General features: G+C 24.2%; 1 protein-coding gene across 1 annotated transcript in view; it reads left to right on the top strand.

Moving 5' to 3' along the window:
• LOC112596562 (cationic amino acid transporter 2-like) overlaps nucleotides 1-20,432 on the top strand; it is a 26,921-nt gene extending 6,489 nt beyond the window's left edge. Inside the window, exons 3-13 of the mRNA XM_025342318.1 lie at nucleotides 6,315-6,552; nucleotides 7,924-8,052; nucleotides 8,359-8,514; nucleotides 9,657-9,761; nucleotides 10,000-10,155; nucleotides 10,320-10,444; nucleotides 13,472-13,569; nucleotides 14,118-14,257; nucleotides 14,621-14,881; nucleotides 16,053-16,216; nucleotides 19,502-20,432. Of these exons, the coding sequence (XP_025198103.1) occupies nucleotides 6,315-6,552; nucleotides 7,924-8,052; nucleotides 8,359-8,514; nucleotides 9,657-9,761; nucleotides 10,000-10,155; nucleotides 10,320-10,444; nucleotides 13,472-13,569; nucleotides 14,118-14,257; nucleotides 14,621-14,881; nucleotides 16,053-16,216; nucleotides 19,502-19,726 (1,797 nt within the window). The 3' untranslated portion in view covers nucleotides 19,727-20,432. The remainder of the gene's footprint in view (nucleotides 1-6,314; nucleotides 6,553-7,923; nucleotides 8,053-8,358; nucleotides 8,515-9,656; nucleotides 9,762-9,999; nucleotides 10,156-10,319; nucleotides 10,445-13,471; nucleotides 13,570-14,117; nucleotides 14,258-14,620; nucleotides 14,882-16,052; nucleotides 16,217-19,501) is intronic.

Genomic DNA, 20,432 nt, shown 5'->3' with positions numbered 1-20,432 from the left:
TACTTTTGTATCCGATGATGGGCTAGTATTCAAGTTTTTTACTCAAGTAGTTAGTATGTATCTAGTTTTAAATATTATTTTTTATTTTATTGCAATTAAGAAACTTATAATCTTATAGATACTACTTTTATTTTTTTTTAAAATTATTTTTACATTATAACATAGAAATATTTATTTCCTGAAAAAAATGAATATTCGCAAACAGCAATCGATATTATTATATTTTTCGGCTTCTAATGTTATAAAAATTACAATTTTGATTTGTAGTCTTAAAATTTGAGAATAAACTAATTAGTATTTTATACTTCTATCGTAATTCATAAACCATTTATTCATACTTCACAAATAACGATGTTATAATTTTCATATTTAATTGCGTTACCTAATTATTTAGGTTTACCAATTTGAATTATTAATATAAAATTAATTACAACACAATATTTTCCTAAACACTTTAAATGTTTGATATTTTTATATTGTGAAATTTAACTTAATATTTAAATAATTTTTTAGATATCTACCTTTAGTTGTTATGATTAGATGTATAAACGTTTGACGTTTTATTTTAGTTACCGTAAATTATTATGCATTAATTACTGTTTTCTATAACTATTAATAATTATCTTTGGTTCAATTTGGTTTCATTTAGAAACATTTTTAGTTATAATTATTGTTTTTAAATTAAAATGTATAATATTATTCATTTTATAACTAAATATTAAAAAAGGTGATAATTGTTAAAAAGTATAGAATATTTTTTCAAAACGTGTAATAAAATTAATTAATTTCTCATATTGACATTCTCATATTATACTTTTTGTATATATTTATATAAACTAAATTTTTTTGCATATAGTTTTATTTAGTATTATAAAATATATTTCCAAGTATGAATAATGTTTTCATCATAGCAATGGTTCAGATTATAGAGGTGTATTTAGAAATATTTTATGTAGGTTGGATGGTGAGGTAGGTTTTTTATTAAAACAACTAGAGGCGGCTTATTATAAAAATTCATACTTGATCATAAAACATTTTTGAATCATTTATATCTATAAATATTAAATATGCAACAAGACGTAGGTTTAAAATACATAATCTAACCTAATGGATACACAAATACTGACTACGATATTAATATTACTAAAATAAAATAAAAATTCGAATTCCACAAATTCATTTACTTACTTTAACAAATATATTAATACAAAATATACTTATATTCGTAATAATATATATTATAATAGTCCTATGACAAAACTTTATATATACATACTACTTTTATAAAATGTTAATAGTGTTAAAAATCTCTGTAAATCAATAATAGGAAATACTAGTAAACAATGACCTCGCAATTCTTAAATATACCTTTAGATTAGAGGCTCTGTTCTATACCATTTCTCGCAAAGTTTTATTTGTAATAGTTAAATTTGGTCAACTAAACTCAAAATACTTCCTCGTATCTCTTAAAATTAGTTGCAAATAATAGAATTTTGTATACCTGTTAACCCAATATTTTATTATTTTATTATTTTCTATAATATTATGTTTTTATGATTATATTATATAATAGATAAATGTTTTGTATTTACAAAATAAATTAACTTATTGTTGAAAGTATATACATAGATATATGTAATGATACGAATATACGATCTATATTATTATCATATTTTACTGTGAGATATTCAATCTGTTTATTAATCTATCACATATAAGATCAAAATGAAATATGAGCTCTGTCTGTGCTGAGATATAATAAACCGCAACATTATACATTTGTTATTGATTATTTATTCGTTATACCTATGTTATAATATAAACTTTATAATCTTAGATGAGAAATTATCTAATGCATAAAATGTTGACTCTTTTGTTTACTATATTACACAGAACAAATTAGTGATCATGAATGAGGTAAATAAGTATTACGGATAAGTGTAGCTTGACTTAAAAACTGTGAAATTGATAGTTTTAGAACATATTGTTGACTAATAATTAACATAAAACTTTAAAAACTATATATTATATTGCATATGATTTTACTAAAAATTGCGTATTGTATTTTACAATATTTGTAAAATGGGTAAAACTTAATAAAGCAATTGAAACTGGTTTTTATAGGCTGAGTTGTCATATGATTATCAATTATTGATGTTTGCTGTTAATCTTGTGAGAGGTAGTCATTTTATCCACTTTGTGCAATGACTGTATTATAGTATGCAATTATAATTTGATAAGATAAATTCAATTAATACAATATAAATATAAAATAATAATAATAATAAAAAAAATAATACATATTTTCAATACATGATAATGAATTAAAGAACAACTAAAACAGTAGAGTATACACTTCGCAATAGTAAAATTCATCTATCTATAATATTATAACATGCATTTTTTCACTTAAGTTATTTTTTCATTTTAATGAAGTACCCATTTATCAAAAAAAGATTAACTTAAAACAAACATAAAATGTGTACCTATATAAAAAACGTTTTTTAAATACCGATTATAAGAGTTCTAAATAAAACAGGTATAGGTAGTTGAAAAATTATTCTTTTCTATCACAATGTCCAATACTAGAATATAAAATATCATACATACTAACTAATAAAATATTATATTGCCACATACTTAATTATTTAAACATCAACTAAACCATTTTGATCGGCCTTGCATTTCCATTTGTAGCTCTGTCAATTAAAGTATCAATATAAGTTTAAAAATCAACAACCAAATTTTGTAAAATACACACAATTTTATACCATGAATAGGCACCTAATTAAGAATTTAAGACACAATAAACTAAAACTAAAAATTTGACTCAACCAATTTCTTGTAATGGCATTGTTTAATTTATTACAAGGACATTAAATTTTAGTCAAACTCAATGAATTTGAAAATTTTTTTACTTGATTTTTAACGAAATTGTTGTGATTAAAGACTGTATTGAAACTTATTAGCTATTTTGAAATTATTTACAATTATTTTTACCAGACACTCATAAAATACAATTTTAATTTTAATTTATATACTTCAGTGATAATGATATAAAATGTTATGAAATTCATCTTTTGTATCGAATTATAGAATATTGTCAGTTTAATTTTTGGAACGTACCCGTGATATTTTTCTTTAATAATTCTTATTTGAAACATAACATTTTAAACCATAATTATATGTTTAATGCTGAGAATATTTATCAAATCTTACAGTTTTTCATAACTTATTTTTAAACAATTCGTTTTGAGTAATAATTACCGAAATTATCGTAAAATATTAAAAGTATTGCATTATATACAATAACGATTATCACGATTCATATCAATAAATTGAACGTACGCAAACAACATTGAACTTCAGCTAATAATGATGACAATTATACATGTTATTCATTGATAAACGCAAAACGTTAATAAAAATGAATAATTAATTAAAAATAGTAGTTGACTGTTTCGTGGGTTTTCTTAGAAGGGTATTTTTTTAGTATATAATTGAAGGTTAATTGCCACAATTGTGGATTGTTATAAAGAAAAATAATATGTTCTTGTGAACATAGTATTTTTCTACCCTACGAAGTTATTAAACTTGCACTATATTCCCAGAAGTTGATCCAGACAAAAATAATTATAATTATAAAAATGTATATACTATAGTAAAAAATAAATTGCAAGTTAAAATAAATAATTTATTTACAAAAATAGTTTTCTAAATTATATTTTTGTGTTACCCTATCGATGTCACCTATAGACCATTAGGCAACAGGTACAAACATGTAATAAAAATTATATTATCTCTGAATCCATTTCTAACAATTTGCACGATTATATTATTATTTAAAACAGTAATTTACATAATGTATAGGTACTAATACGTTATTTAAATACGTTGTTTATGTAAATATACTTAGAAACTTAAAATTATTATCTTAAAACTTAAAATATAATTAATAATGAAAATGTTAGATAAAGAAATGGAAATATTTAAAAAAAATTATAATTAAAATAATAAATATATGTATAAAATATCACTGGCTGACACAAACTATATTTTTTTTTATCATACTTAGTTTATAAAAAAAAAAGAAAAAAAAGAAAGGAAGATGGTTTGACGAATTAATTTTTTTGATCATTGATATTAGGAATAAAGAATAATTTTATTATCTGAGCGTGTAGTATAAGTGTATAGTGTTTAAACGATATAAATTTAATTGCTTGTAAGTCATATAATTAAAACATTGCATTCTAAACACTGTCGCTGCAGTGTTATATGACGTGATGTTTGATTTGTTGTCTGACAAGTAGTATATATATATATATTAAAAAACTAAAAAAACAAAAATTAATTTATATTTGAATTATTAATAATATATTGTTATTTTTTTGAATTTTGTATTGTTTGATTTCAATTAAATTTGTATTAATTTAAATAATTTTTTTTTAAATTTAGTTGCATGTATATAATCTAATTTATATATTATAATTACTATCTCATACGAATTATTGTGTTCAATTGAAAAAAAAAGATAACAATTATGGATTAGCTACAACTTTACTGATAAAAATAAATTAAAAATTATTCTAATAGCTTAAACATGTTATTAGTTTATTAAGTTAACTTCATGAAATCATAAAGATAAAATTACTGATCAAACAAATTTAACTTCAACATAAAAATATGAAGCCATAACTAAAAGATTATTATATTTCTTAAATAAACACGATACTATAAAGATATAATTAATTCAATTTTTAAGCGATGAAATACTTATTATATATTTTTAAATTAGTATCTTAGCTATAAAACTTGAAAATTTTATACATTTTTTACTGCAAAATACTTAAAGTTTATACATTTTAGTAATTATGATAAAATTTGTAAAAATTTAAACTTCATATATATATATATAAATTGTATCTTTAGATTTTTATGATTTTTATCCAGATAAAAAAATTAATTATGTGGGGTCTCGTATTAAAATTTTAAGAATTTTAACTTGATGAATAATTTATAACAATTTATGAAAAGAACAAAATTAAAAATAATTGAAAATATCTAAAAGTATCTTAAAAAGAATTAAAATATTTAAAAATTATACTTTTTTGTAGAAAATGCAAGTATAAAATATATTTAGTGAAAATTTTAAGTATTAACGGTTTTTGAATTACACCATAAAACAAAATTTACACGAAAATTCCCGTTTTTCCTTTATTTTTTTTTATTTTTTTTTTTTTGATTATTTTGAATATCATTGAGAGTTTTTTTTTGATCTCAGCTAGTATCAGCTAGATTTTAGAATTTTCTACTAAAACTGCCTTCAAATTTTAAAATTGAAAAAAATTTATTTCTCAAAAAGGTGATGACAAACGGCAAAAAAACACATCTCATTGTATAATCTAAAAATAAAGTATTTTAATTATGATCGTAATCTTGAGGAATTCCGAATACTATCTAAATAATAGTAAAGTTATTTTGGCGCTTAATATATAATTTGCAATTTTTATTACGGAGAGAATAATGAACAATTAAATATTTAAACAGATAATATATAATTATGTAAGATCATGAAATATTTGTTACTATTTTTGTCTTATTTACCCACACAATATTATTCCGTTTTAGTTTATTTTTATAATAATTTTTGAAAATATTTAATGTTTTGTGGGGCTTTTTATTTAACAAAGGTATTTTTTATGTAGTTTTGAAGCCATTACGATACATGTACTATTTGAGATCCAGGAAAATAATATAAATAAAAATCAATAGCCTCTTTTTATAGATTGGAATTCAAAACACATAAGAAATTTTCGACTTATCAAGTAATTAACTATAGTTATAAAACAATACGTTTATAGTATTTATATCAGTATACTATAATACATAGTAAATGCACAGATATACGAGTATTTGACATTATACATGTCATGAATATTTTAAAATCTATATCAAGTATTACATAAATAATAATTGTCTAATTTGTTTTAAGTGATGTTATTTAAGTATAATTATTAATAATCTAAAATAATTTATAAATTTTACAAATAAAAAATATTTAATAATTTTATTTCTGTTATCTTTATTTAATTATTTTTTATAAAATCTTTCTGTTTTATTCTATTTATAATATATTATGTATCTTCATAACATTAAGGACGTATTATAAATAATAGTTAATGAAAATATAAAAGAATCAGATTTTATTTATGTATCAACATACTCTTTTTTAAAAAAATTCTGTAATACTTAACATAATATAGGTATAAATAAATGGTATGTAAATTTATTAATAATAATAATTTTTCCTTTAGAACGATCAATCGTTTTTAAAGACTATGTTAAGAAGGAAAAAGGAATCCGATTTGAGCGCTGAGCCAACAAAAAATCAACTAAGCCGTGTACTTGGACTAGTGGACTTGATTTCTCTTGGCGTCGGTTCAACTCTTGGACTTGGCGCTTATGTACTAGCTGGAGAAGTTGCAGTTAAATTTACGGGGCCCGCAGTAGTTTTGTCATTTGCTTTTGCAGCTATAGCGTCGGCTCTGTCAGGTAATTATAGATAAATGTAATTAGTTTTGGAACATGATATTTAATTAATATCTTATTTAAATGTATATATGATGCATATTAATTGTCTCAAATAGGTTTATGAATAAAACATACATTTGTATACAATGAATATTAATGACTGTTAATTAGGCTTATTGTGAATCTTATAAGTAGGACGGGAAAAAATATTTACTCTAAAATATTTGACAACTATTTAATTAAATTAAACCATTATAATTTCAAGATAGCATTTAATTAACAGGTTTTAGTTAAAAATATGAATTATTTAAACAAGTATTATTATTTTTAACTTAAGTACATAAGAAATGTAAACGTTATTTTGAGGTGATTTGGCTAAGGAGTATTTTAAATATGCGAGGGGCATGGCCCACGTAAGTCCCTGATTTTCACATTTAAAGGACGTATGTTATTTACACCACAGTGTACTAATATTAAAAGTTAACTATAATTATATCTAATTCATTATTTCTGCCTGCACATTATGTTAGGTACCTGCCAATTATTACAGTTTTCAATAGTTGATATCTAGTTTTCCATTGACCTTCCCTTACACCTGAAAGATTCATACTTTTTTTCTTCTTTTTTAAACTTATTTAATTTAATTTTTCTCATTTTCTACTTCTTCTTCATTTTTCACATATTGGCTACTGGTGTAAGATTTCTGTTTATCATTATTTTTTTGTAATTACCTTTATGATTAAATTTTTTCACAACACTGGCTTCTTAATTTAATAACATTTTTATATTTATCAATCCAATTTGTTTTTATTTTTCTGCTTTATTATTATTTATTATTATTAGTATGAAAATAATAATAGTATGAAATATGAAAGTAATTGTCAAATATTAACACTAAAAAAATAAATAAATAAAATGCTTTATAGATATTTATTCATATAAATTCTAAATTAAATTTTTTTATATTCATTATTTTTATTTATTTACAAACATAAATTTATAAAGAAAAATGTGTGATGTTGTTTATATTAAACACAGTTGGTATATTATGTTAGATCTATTTATTTTGAAAAAAATTGGCTTAATTTTGGTTTTTACTATAATAATTTAGCTATTAAATAATTATGGTTATCATAAAATTGTATGATGTTAACATGTTGCATCTGTCTTTTAAATTATATGATAGCATTTCTCACACTAAAATGTAAGTTGTGAAGTGTACCTATATAAATAGGTATTATTAGGTGTTAGAGTTTAAAGACATAATCATTGATAATATTAAATATTTAATATTGTGTACATAATTGCATAATTTCTAAAAATAGATAATAAACTTTTTATAAATAATATTTATAAGAAAACATTGACCAAGAAAGATGTTGTTTTATTCAGGATTATGCTATGCCGAGTTTGCTAGTCGTGTACCAAAAGCTGGGTCAGCATATGCGTTCAGCTATGTTGGTATAGGTGAAATAGTGGCATTTCTCATTGGATGGGATTTAATATTAGAATACAGTATCGGTGAGTATAAAGTGAAAATTAGCATATCATATATTTGTTGAAATTAATAGATATATTTTTTGTTTTAATAATGATAATGTAGTTAATTAAAATACATTTAATTTAAGTAATATTGATTTAAAATTATTAGAGAACCTACATTTATGTTTATGATACCTAAGTATGATTCTATTGATTAATTAAACTTTAATTCATAATAATTTATTTTGTCGTAAAAGCATTGACATAAAATAGTTTTGGTATCATTAAATGTTAAGGGCATTTTATTAATATTTTAAGCATGATATTATGTGATAAATATTTTAGGATGTGCCAGCATTGCAAGAGCTTTAAGTGGGCATATTGATAAACCACTTGGTTATCCAATGAGAAATTATTTTCAACAAACGTTTCCAATGAATGTCGATTTTTTGGCTCCATATCCAGATCTTTTTTCATTTACGTCTATTCTAATGTTAACTTGTAAGTATTAAAATTCACGTATTTTTTTTTTTTTTTTTATGAAATAAGAACGAAAAATAAGTATTACTTTCGTTTATTAACATTAATATATTGAATTATTGAATTCGGATGATATAGTAATATAGTATAGAAATTGGTACGTGAAAATAGTTAAATAGTTATCAAGAATTAATAGGATTTTCAATTATGAAATAATATCATTAGATTTAATTTCCTGTAATTTTTTGACACGTAATAGTAAATATAAAGGTATTGCTAGTATTGCATTAAAAACGAATGATGTAGAAACAATTATTAAGGTTGGATGATTTTCCAATATTTTTTATTTTATTTCCAGTAAAATATATTTTGCACGTTTTAAAGTTGTGTTATATTTTGTCACGATGACATTTTTTTTCTTTATTAAGTTTATTATTTTATCAAATATGTTCAATACCATCGTCAGAACATGGATTAGACAGCTTAATTTTCTCTGTAACAGCAACATTATTACTGCTTCTGTAAAAACTAATTATGTTGAGTTATTTGTTTAAAAATTTTCGATTTGAAAAATAAAAATTATAGTTAAATGGTTTCAAATTTTTAGAATTTCAATTATTGAGGTAAAAATTGGATTTAATTTAAGTTATTATTTTTAAATTAAAAATGTATATTTTGTTAAAAAAATTACTTAAAAACGATCGATGTACAATAACTTGTTAGACATTTAAATTACTTGTTTTAAATATAAAAAATATAGATTGTGAATTGTAACATATTAATTTTTTCACATAATTTTTATTTATTCTTAATGGGATTAGTATAATTTTCTGACATTTTAATGGTCAACTTAATATTTTTGTATAGTATTATAATATTGATATTTTGTAATTCTTTTTCAATTACATATTCTGTTTTTCAGTAGGTACTTTATTTTTAATCTACTTTATTACTTTATATTAGCTACGTTAAATTAAACGATAAACCTATTTTAATTTGTTTATCCACCTCACACTATGAAATAGTCGATTGAGTATATACGAGAGTAGTTTGTAATTGTCGCTATGTAATAATATTTTATAGATATTATAATATATTAGGTAAATAATAGATATTAATTTTATAATAATATACTATTGGAGTGATTATTTAATTTTGTTTAGTGCTGATTGCATGGGGAATGCGAGAATCATCTTTACTTAACAAGATATTTACCATTGTCAATCTGCTTACAGTTTCTACAGTCGTCATAACTGGTCTATTCAAAAGTACGTGAATTTATTTTTTTAAGAAACCTCTTAAACTTAAAAAAATTCTAGTTAGTATTTATTTACAATAAATATATTTACTATTATTATCTAAACAAAATAATTTTGAAACTATTGAACAAATAAAATAATGCTAAATGCTTAAATGAACTGCAATAAATATAATGCGTATACATTGATTTGGATTCATATCGAATTCGTTGTTATAGTATTATATTAATTGTAAAAATCATTGCAGTTGATTTTTACAACTGGAGCATACCAAAAGAAAGTATACCACCGAATGTGAAAGGCGGAGAAGGTGGATTTTTACCATTTGGATGGTCTGGAGTATTTATGGGAGCAGCGACGTGTTTTTACGGATTTGTCGGATTCGATGCCATAGCTACTACTGGTAAACATTTTAAACTAGTGTTAGACTAAGGGTAAATGTAGTTTTACAGCTATATACTTTAAATTTTAGGTCATGCAAATTTAATTATGATTAGAATAGTTTAAGAGATTTTTTACATTTGTCAGATGACTAATACCGTTTTGTTTTTTGGAATTTTATTCAAGGTGAAGAAGCCAAACGTCCTACAAGAGACATACCTTTGGCAATAGTTATATCGTTATCCATCATCACGTTATCGTATTGCAGCGTAGCTATCATATTGACACTCATGTGGCCATACTATTACCAGGTATGGCTGTTTTATTGTTTATATACTTTATATACTTACTTTAAATCATGTTAAAATGACCAGTCACAATTTAAATGTAGTAAAAATATATTTAAGAAAAAATGGCAACGAAAAACTTTTCACGAACAAAAATTTGCTTTAGGATTCATTTATGCACAGTCGCACAGTTCGCTTACCTACATACTTCGTTACATTAATTTACTTTTGCAAAAATATGCGCATGTTCATTGTATTAAATGTTGAAAGTAGGTAGTGCGTATGTGTGAATTATAGTGTTAGGGTCACGTTCATTATTTTTGTTTTATAGTATTCTGCATTAAAATATAAACCAAATAATCGTACTTGTACTGTACAATGTGTATTTTTTTTGAACTTTTGTACAGCTTACTGAATGTCCATTTTTTGAAATGTGAGCGAGACTTGTTTAATTTATTAACGAATATAATTGTTAAAATTGGTGGTGGAGGAACTCATCTAATCAAACACTCGTGTTTTTTAATCTTGTAAAATATCAATTTCTCAATACTATAAAATTACTTCTCTAATGTTAGAGATTAGATTAAATGTTCCATGTCAACAATTAATGTTAGTAAATTTAAAAAAAAACTTATTTTCGTACCATAACACGAGTATTTGACTGTAGGTAAAGTTATTTACAATAATAATATCAGAAGTTTTTTCTTATTCAATAAAATATACAATTTAAAATACCTAATCATCAAGTTATTGTAATACGCATTTGTGGTGACCAAAGCTGTTTATATATCTTAAATTGGAAGGAAGAATTATTTTGGACATGGAGAAATTTTACCTATAGTTGATACATAGTGATTGACGTTTGCATAACTCAATAATTTTTCATTTTCTCACGATATCGCCATTTTTGAACTATACAAAAAATAATGCCGTTGATTAAGCACGATAAAACATGTTTTGTTAGCTAATAATCAAAACAAAAAAGTCAAATATACAGTTGGAATTTTTGATTAACACGATGAATTTATATTATATTATTTATTTTTCTATGTTATCGTATGTAAGTAGGTACATTAAATAAAATATCTAATTAGTCATTACCATTGTTGTTTTATAATCAACTCCTTATTAGAATAGGTTCCTACTGCAGTTAATCAACACTTATAATATATCACTTATATGGTAGAATATATCATATTTGATTTTACTGCTGTGTAGTGTTATATTTTATGTGTGTGTAGAATTACATTAAGTGACAATCAAAAGCTGAGATACCTAATCTCAACAACTCTTGACAGATTGAATAAGCTTTACTTTATAAATGTTGATCAACTTGAAAAGTGGAGAGTATAAGATTTATAATTAAACGTTCACCCTTAACATTACATATCTGTATACTATAAAATCGACTATTTACATTATTAAAGCAAATATATTATCATTAGATAATAGCGTGACATAATTTTAAAATATTTTAATTAATAAATAAAGTATTTTTTAGCCAGATAATTGTAATTTATTTATTTTAATCGTAATTTTTTTTATTTTTGTATTATTTTCAACTATCGGTTAGTTGAGTATTATTTTATTTATGTTGTAAACAAATCAGTTCAATCTATTAATTGTTTTAAAATTAGTTATAAAAACCTATTCAAATAAAAATAAAACTATAATAATTATTATTAAGTTTTTGAAGCAAATAAAATAATTGAAGGATTGAATGAATTTATTACGAAATATTTAATTTTGGAATCTTGTCGTTTTTGTAATTTATTTTGTTATTCAGATGTTCTTTTTTATTATATCCATTTTGTTTGTTCTACTAATGATTTTAGAATATAAAACCTAACTCTTAGATTTTTTCCTAGAATTCAGTACTGTGTTAAATTAAATCTATACACAAATCAAATTAAGTTATTGAAGTTGACATTTAAACGATCAAAGGTATATCAATTTTTTATATAAACAATTTTGAGGTGAGCTTCATCTGATTTGACATAATACTTATTTTTATTTCGTACACTTATTTGGAAGTAATATGAATTTTCTCATAAACTAGTTTGAAATGTCAAAATGTTACAGAATGTATGTCGAAAAGAAGTTAGAATATTGAAACAAATAGTGAATATGTTTTATTATTCAATCGTTAAAATAATCTGTAAGATAACTTGCAATTTAAAATATAATTTGAGTAATGATTCAATGTACTTTAATTAAATTTATTAGCTGCAAGGGTTTAATGAAATTTTAATCACATACAATTGCTCGAATTTTAAGTTTCGATCTACGAAAGTAAAGTTATTTTATAAATGTATTTGTTGATTGTGAGTTGAATATTTCTAGTGAATATTAAGCTAGACTATTTTCATGTTATTTCATATTCTAAAAATTCGACATTTACTTGAAATTAAATGCGTTGCTTGTATTAATATATAAATATATGATTTGTTTATGACATTTTTATTTAATCGATGCAATTTTAATTTAGTTAGGTGTTTTTCTTTTATATAAATAGTGTTATTTTTTTTCAAGAAATTTAAAAATAAATTAGCAGACGGTAAGTTAAAGTGTAAATATACGAATTAAAATTTCAGTAATTGGTTTTGTATGGGTTTTTTCAAATTAAGAAGTAGTAATATTATGTTTACAAATAAAATATTCAATTAATATAATATATCAGTATATTATTATTGTAGTTATATTTTTAGAACATTTTTAATGTTGCTGTCGAGATATAATAAATAAAAAACTGTCTAAGTGTACATAATTATGCTAAAGGAGACTGAACTTTTACTTTTTTTTCTATCAAATTTACTGAACTTCTCAAGCTATATATATTATAACGAGTATTGCATAAAAAATAGCCAAGGACATAATATACTTTGCTGAAATATCAATTTAAGTCAAAATATATTATTAATATTTTTTTTAATATGGATTACAATTTATCAAAGAATCGCTGGTTTTTAACATTGGATTTTTTATCGTAGAAATTTTGTCCTTGATTTATTTTAAGGTTTTAATGTTGATTTTACTTTTCTTTTATACAAGGATCCGGAAGCTCCCTTCCCACATATATACCAACAGATAGGATGGCATGTACTTGAATGGATTGTTACAATCGGAGCAGTGTTTGCTTTATGCACAAAGTATGTACAAAAGCTATTTACGTTAATCAAAACTAATATGTATTTTTTCTAACAAGTAATCATTAATATAATAGTATTACCAGTGTGCAATGTAATAACAATATAGAATATATGTTGGTAGGTACATAACCAACTAAATGTTCATTAAAACAACTCGATTGTACAATATATTAAAAACATGCGTGTATGGTATGTTTACGCGTATATATTCGATTTATGGTCTTAAAACTGTTCAAACTAAACATAGAATGTGCGTGGGCAAAGAGAAGGTGCAGGTACATATTGCAAAAAACCTTAGGTGGTCGTCGATTCGTATCCACATGTCAACATTTAGCGTGGTTGAAATTTATATGGAATACTTCCAATAAAAAAGATAAGCCCACTCATCAGTGCGGACTTGTGTGTTTTTACTTGATATTTGAACATTGAATATGTACCTACAACAATCATTCCATACAATATAATTTAATATAAGTATAATAATGCTAGATGGCAAAAAATAAAATTTCAATTTTGTATGTAATGTAAATAATTAATGTTGTTTTCAGCATGATCGGTACACTGTTTCCGTTACCTAGAATATTGTACTCCATGGCTTCTGACGGGTTATTATTTCACATTTTTTCTAAAGTTGATTCTAAAACGAAAACTCCATTTTGGGGTACATTCATATGTGGAGCTTTTGCTGGTAAGTAATATGAGTATAGAATACAAATTAAACATACGCATACGTATAATATGATATTGTACATTAGATATCTTATAACATAATAATCGAAATAAAATATAACTATGTTAGTATTCAAATAATTTTTTTGTAAAGTATCTTTCAAAGCTTTTGATTTCAAACTTTTTTATATGAAGTTTTTTTAAATGTGTTTCTTGAGTAGCTCAAAAACGGTATTAGTATTAGTTGAATAAATACATTTGATACTGTTTGTATAATATTAAATTTTTCTATACATTTTTGCTACCCGAAATTTTAACATATTTGGCGTATACAATGTAATTAACACGAAATAAATGAGTGATAAACAATTTGTATGTTTAGCGATTTTATCCAGCCTTTTCGATCTGCAACAGCTAATGAACATGATGTCAATCGGTACGCTGATGGCATACTCGCTTGTGTGTATATGTGTTCTAATTTTGCGTTACACAAACGATGATTCCGAAGAGTCTAAAACAAGAGACAACGGCAGATTTCGTTCATCTCTCATGAAACTATTATCGTCCAGTTTCAATCTCCCAAAGTCACAGATTACAACGAAAAACACTGGTCGTACCTCGATCATAATAGTTATGGTTTATCGTAAGTATTATTCAGTCGAACTGATCCTTCAAATTTTGAACTTTAGTCACGAAAATAATTATACTATTTGATTATTAACGTGACCGTTTTTAGGAGCGCAGGCACGCTTTATTACATACGAGTATTTTATGAAATACTTTTAACTATACATATTACTTATTATATTTTATATTTAATTCTACATTTATGAAGTACTAAGCGTTAATTTTTTTTTTAATATTCAATCTTGAATAGTAGGCGAATTTGTTTTGCGTGAAATGGTTCAGTTTTGCTTTTAACAATTTAATACTTATCAATAATTATTGCTAATAATCATTTTTCTTTTTGATTTGTGGTTCTTTTGAATATTAAGTGAACCTGACGTGCCTGGAATTTAAATAATAATAGTTAATAATGTATTGAATCCTACACATAACTTGACACCATGTTAATTCAAATGTATGAGTTGATTAAAACAATTTTGTTAAAAAAAAATCTATTGGTTTGTCCACCGACGTATTTTATGTCAAAAACAGGCGATTGACCTTCTGACGAAGTAATTGTGAATTCTCAGTATTATAATCAAAAATAAACATGTAAACGATTTGACTAAAACTAATTGCGTCTGTCATATTTATTTACTCGATGCAGATAAAATCTACAGTGGGGTCTGGGTGGTTAAGGGACTAAATGAATTTTTCCCCGTGAAAATTTTTTTTTGCGGGACATGTTTTTCAAATCATAATTAGAAATACTTCCTTATTTAAGATGCAACAATATTCATTCTCATTGTGTTTTATCGGGAAATATAAAATCATCAAATATTTTTAATGCAAAATTTTTGAAGGGTAATTCAAAATAATCGCAAAAACAACTATTTATACAAATTTTAAAGTTACAGTTTTTTTTTTTTATTAAATAATTATTTTATTTGTTATGTTCTATTGTCCTATAATAATATTGTGTTGAGATCTATTTAGAATCGTAATTTTTAAACGAAATATATATTATACTTTTTAATAATCAAATTGACAACTTACATATTATGTCATCATTATTATAGTTTAAAAACGGTTATATTAGGTGAAAATTATTCTTCAATGTTTATGAGTATGTTTATATGGTAACAATCACATACTTACATCAGAATTCTATACTCAAATGATTCTATTGTTTGTTTTTTTTTCATCAGTTGTCGTGTCCATATGCTTCTGCTCGTCCATCTCGATTGCTCAAAATGAAGGAAAGTTCACCACGGTCACGTTTGCGGCATGCATAGTTTTTGGAGTGTGTTTGTTGGTGCTTTGCTATTCATTATCGAGACAACCACAGTCTACAAATCAGCCTACATTCCACGTAATTATAAAGTTGCTATAATAATTTTTAATTCACGGGTGTTATGATTGAGGGATCGGTACCTACGTTTTTTTTTTTTTAAATACATTTTGTTGGATATGATGAATAGTTTGATTATTATATTTTTAATTAAAGATATAATGGAGAATATATTTAAATCACTTAGGTTTAGTTACTAATAAATATATTATTGGCCTAAAGATTAAGAACGATCTCTCTTCGTAAATGAGGATATCATATAATTTATAAATGATAATTATTATTTCAAATTCTTAAGTTTTTAATGTTTATATTTTATATGTTTCATAAATTATATAAAATATTCGATACTTTATACATAATCATATATATAAATATATATATAGATTTATGTGTGAATGTTTTAATCTATAAGAAACAGTCTCGTGTTTGTGATTTTGAATTATTGAAAAAATGTAATTTCCTCTCTGGAAATATTATACTGTAGGGCGTAGTGAGTATAGAGACCAACTATGCATAGTGATATATATATAATATCAACTAACATGAAGAGATATTATTTTATTCTATTCTATTACACTAATAAATATAAGAATATGTTCTTCTCCCTTTTTATACAGAAAGTTTATATTTATTTATTGTATGTATTTGTTCTTGTAAATTATATTAATGGAAATCATGGAAATCATAAAAAAAATATATTTAGTAACATGTAAAAAATTGATCTCATGAATATAATGGTTGCAAATGAATGACGATTAACGAACAATATCAATAGTACATAATAGTCATGATATATTTATATAATTACTTTAATACTTAAGTTACCTATTTTATTCATTTGGACGTCCTGCGGTTCGAAATGCTATTTTACAATATTGAGAATATCGAAATAAAAAGGCACGTGCCACGCGCCGGAGTCTGGATGTAGTTAGATAACAAATTTGTTCAATTTTGTTTTTAAGGTTCGTTATACGATTTATCTTTAACCTACATTTTACTTGGAAATGTAACACGGCACGTGGAACTATTTTTACGAACTAATGAACCCATGAAAAAACAAATCTGTATTACAAATAGACATTGATGAGAAGCTAATTTGTAGTAAATTTTGTATTTTTTAAATTTAAAAATTTTATAGTGTAATTAAACAAAAGTCTTAAAATTTAGCGCAGTTTTACAAATTAATTATTTAAAAGTTATTTCTGCTATGGTAATAATGAAACCGTTAAGTACGTCAAAGATAGAGTTATTTTACGACCGTGGTTATTAACATTTTAAAATTATTAAAATGTAATTAAATAATATTGTGTACTAATAAGTAGTATTGTTTGTAGTTTGTATATATCAATCGAAATCATTATTAACACTTCAAGGTATATATTATATACAATGTAAATTTAAATAATTTGTATGAGTAAGCAAATAATTATTAAAATGTTGCATGTTATAATTTTTTTTTTTAAATTTTTTAATAAAAATTATTATTGAATCGCTAAGTAGTGAGTAGGAAAGCCATAAATATTTAATAATATTTTGAATTTTTTATTGAAATCGGTAAATAAGCACAATATGATAGTTTATAATAATAATTCACAGTATGTACCTATTGAAATAAATAATAATTATAGAGTTAAAATACAATTAACAAATTCATTTTTTTCTATTTATAGTTTAAAAAATATCCTTAAATTCTTTGAATATTATTGCTTGAGTAATAAATAAATAAAAAAAAAATTCTAAACAGACTCAGAATTGGTCGCACGAGAGTCAATCATGAATACAACCCATAGAAAGTATATTAGGCTCCTATGCGAACGCAAACGCAATTTTAACCTTCTTAAAAAGAATTGAAATGTACAACTATTATTGATTTAACCTAGTCCAATGTAAGTACCCTTCACGTAAATAAATATTGTTAACTTAAACTTAAAATAACTGTAAGCTAATAATCTTGTCGAAGCTGTAATAATAAAAAAAAACTTAAAGTAAAAAATGTTTTATTAAATTTCTGAAACTTGTGATATGATAAGGCCAAGTACTATTAAAATGGTATATTACGAAAAAATTATTATAATTTCATTATTGAACTTTTAATAGAAATGTTAGCTGCTTAATTTAGCACTTTAATTTAAATCTTGTTATTTTTTCATAAAATATACGAAAAGTTTTAATTTTATATCGTTATATCGTTATACCGTTATTTAAAATAAATGTATTATGTCGATAATGATCGGGGCTGTCAATACAATAATTTTGATATCAATATGCATTTAAGTTTTTATTTATAATAAGTATCTTTATAAGACGTAGGATATACGAAAATCCACAACCCTGTAGGTAAAAGAGTTCATACGTATATAAGCTGAATACATACATATATAATATAATCTAATATATTATCTATCAGCTAAAATACTGTGGGCTGAAATATTTATTGACTAATATGTATACCGTCGGTCGAATATATATTAATATTCCGACCAGACATTTTCGGTTGAATTATTTTCGAACGAGATATCTCTATCGGTCGGTAGACATAACACGCAGGTTTAAATGTGTTCCGCTAAAATCTCGTTGCGGCTTATTCATTATAAGCTAGGGCTCGGATTTTGTAGCAAATGCTTCTTTTGAGGGGAGTGTAATAAAAAGATAATTATTATATATAAATACGTTTTCAATCGTTCTGATTTCAATGAAGTAAACTTATTTTTTACTTTTTTCCACTAAACCTGCTTTTTATTTCTTTTCCCCCTATTTGCTATTTTTTCTTAATTTTTATTTATTTTTGTTGAAATTTTAACTTATTTATAAGTTATAGACTAAAAATGCTATATTACCAGAAATTATAAAACCAGTGAAAAAACCAGTAATAAATGAATGATAAAATAACTATCGTCATTGTGCCGAAATTGTATAGTTTTAAAATTATCTGAATTATATCTGCGTATTTTTATAGCACATATTCTAATACGAGTACTTTAGATGACCTGTAAATATCAATTAGTGACGTAATTTGTTCTAAATAATTTTTTGATAATCGTTATTAGCACTAAATAGGATGAGTTTTAATGAAAGTAACTTGACCAAATATATGGTCGTAAATTCCTTTTCTAATATTTAATTTTATGCGTAATTTAAATTTGTTTTTTAGAATTAAATTTAATAAATGCTTTTTTTGTTGCTATTTTTAGTTACTTAAAATTATTTTTTAAGGATTTATTTTGCTACAAAATCCGAGCCCAATAATCATAACCTTCCACTGGTTCAAAGTTTAACCGCTAACGCGTTTGGTCTTCGTTTCAGGTGCCTTGCGTCCCGTTCGTACCATGCCTGAGCGTCGTCCTCAATATCTACCTAATGACACAGCTGGACTCGTCCACCTGGATTCGGTTCACCGTTTGGTTGTTCATCGGCATGTTGATCTACCTGTTCTACGGACTCCAGCACAGCGTGGAACGGTTGAACCAGCGGCGGATCGTGGATGAAACGTATATGAAACAGATACGTTATGAAATCCAAGTCTATTAGCGCCGGGGCGACGGTGGTTTGGGGGGAAGGGGGAGCAGGTGAACGTGTAAGAGACATCGTGTGTGGATGCGTATTTGAGGGAGAGAGAGAGACAAAGATAGAATGTGAGAGTGAGTGTGTGTAGTGTGTGCATAGTGCGTTTATGTGTGTGTGTGTGCACGTGTGTGTATATGTAGGGTTTAAAAATAGAGATAACGGAGCTATATAGATTATACAATAATTTCGTTATCCACCCTATAATACACCCACAAACGTACACATCGTTTTATGCATTTGTACAAAAGTAATAATAATAATAATAATAATAATAGTGAAAAAAAGACGATTTCTTACACTACCACTTTACTTTCAAAATATAACAATAATAATAATATAAAACATTTATAAAAAATGATCCGAGGACAATTATTTCAAAATTTTTCACAATGTTAATAAAATAAACGCCGTCGTCATCGCATCGGCCGGCGGTAGTGAATCTCCGAAATTATTATTAATATTTTATTTGCTTGTTTGTTTTGTTTGTTTGTTTTTTTTTTATCATGACATTTTTACAGAAACAACGTCGTCGAATAATTTTTGACAAAATGCACGTCTTAAACGTGTCGTTTTGTATTATTATTATTTTTTTTTAAATGTCTTATGTCAAAATATACCTGTGACTTCATTTTGTTTTAACGATTTTATCTGTACTATTTTTTTTTTTATC

This window comes from Melanaphis sacchari, unplaced genomic scaffold (genome assembly GCF_002803265.2).
Source record: "Melanaphis sacchari strain LSU unplaced genomic scaffold, SCAv2.0 Contig32_pilon_pilon, whole genome shotgun sequence".
Taxonomy (NCBI): domain Eukaryota; kingdom Metazoa; phylum Arthropoda; class Insecta; order Hemiptera; family Aphididae; genus Melanaphis; species Melanaphis sacchari.
The sequence above is the reverse complement of the archived record's forward strand: the minus strand, read 5'-3'. Positions and strand labels throughout refer to the sequence as shown.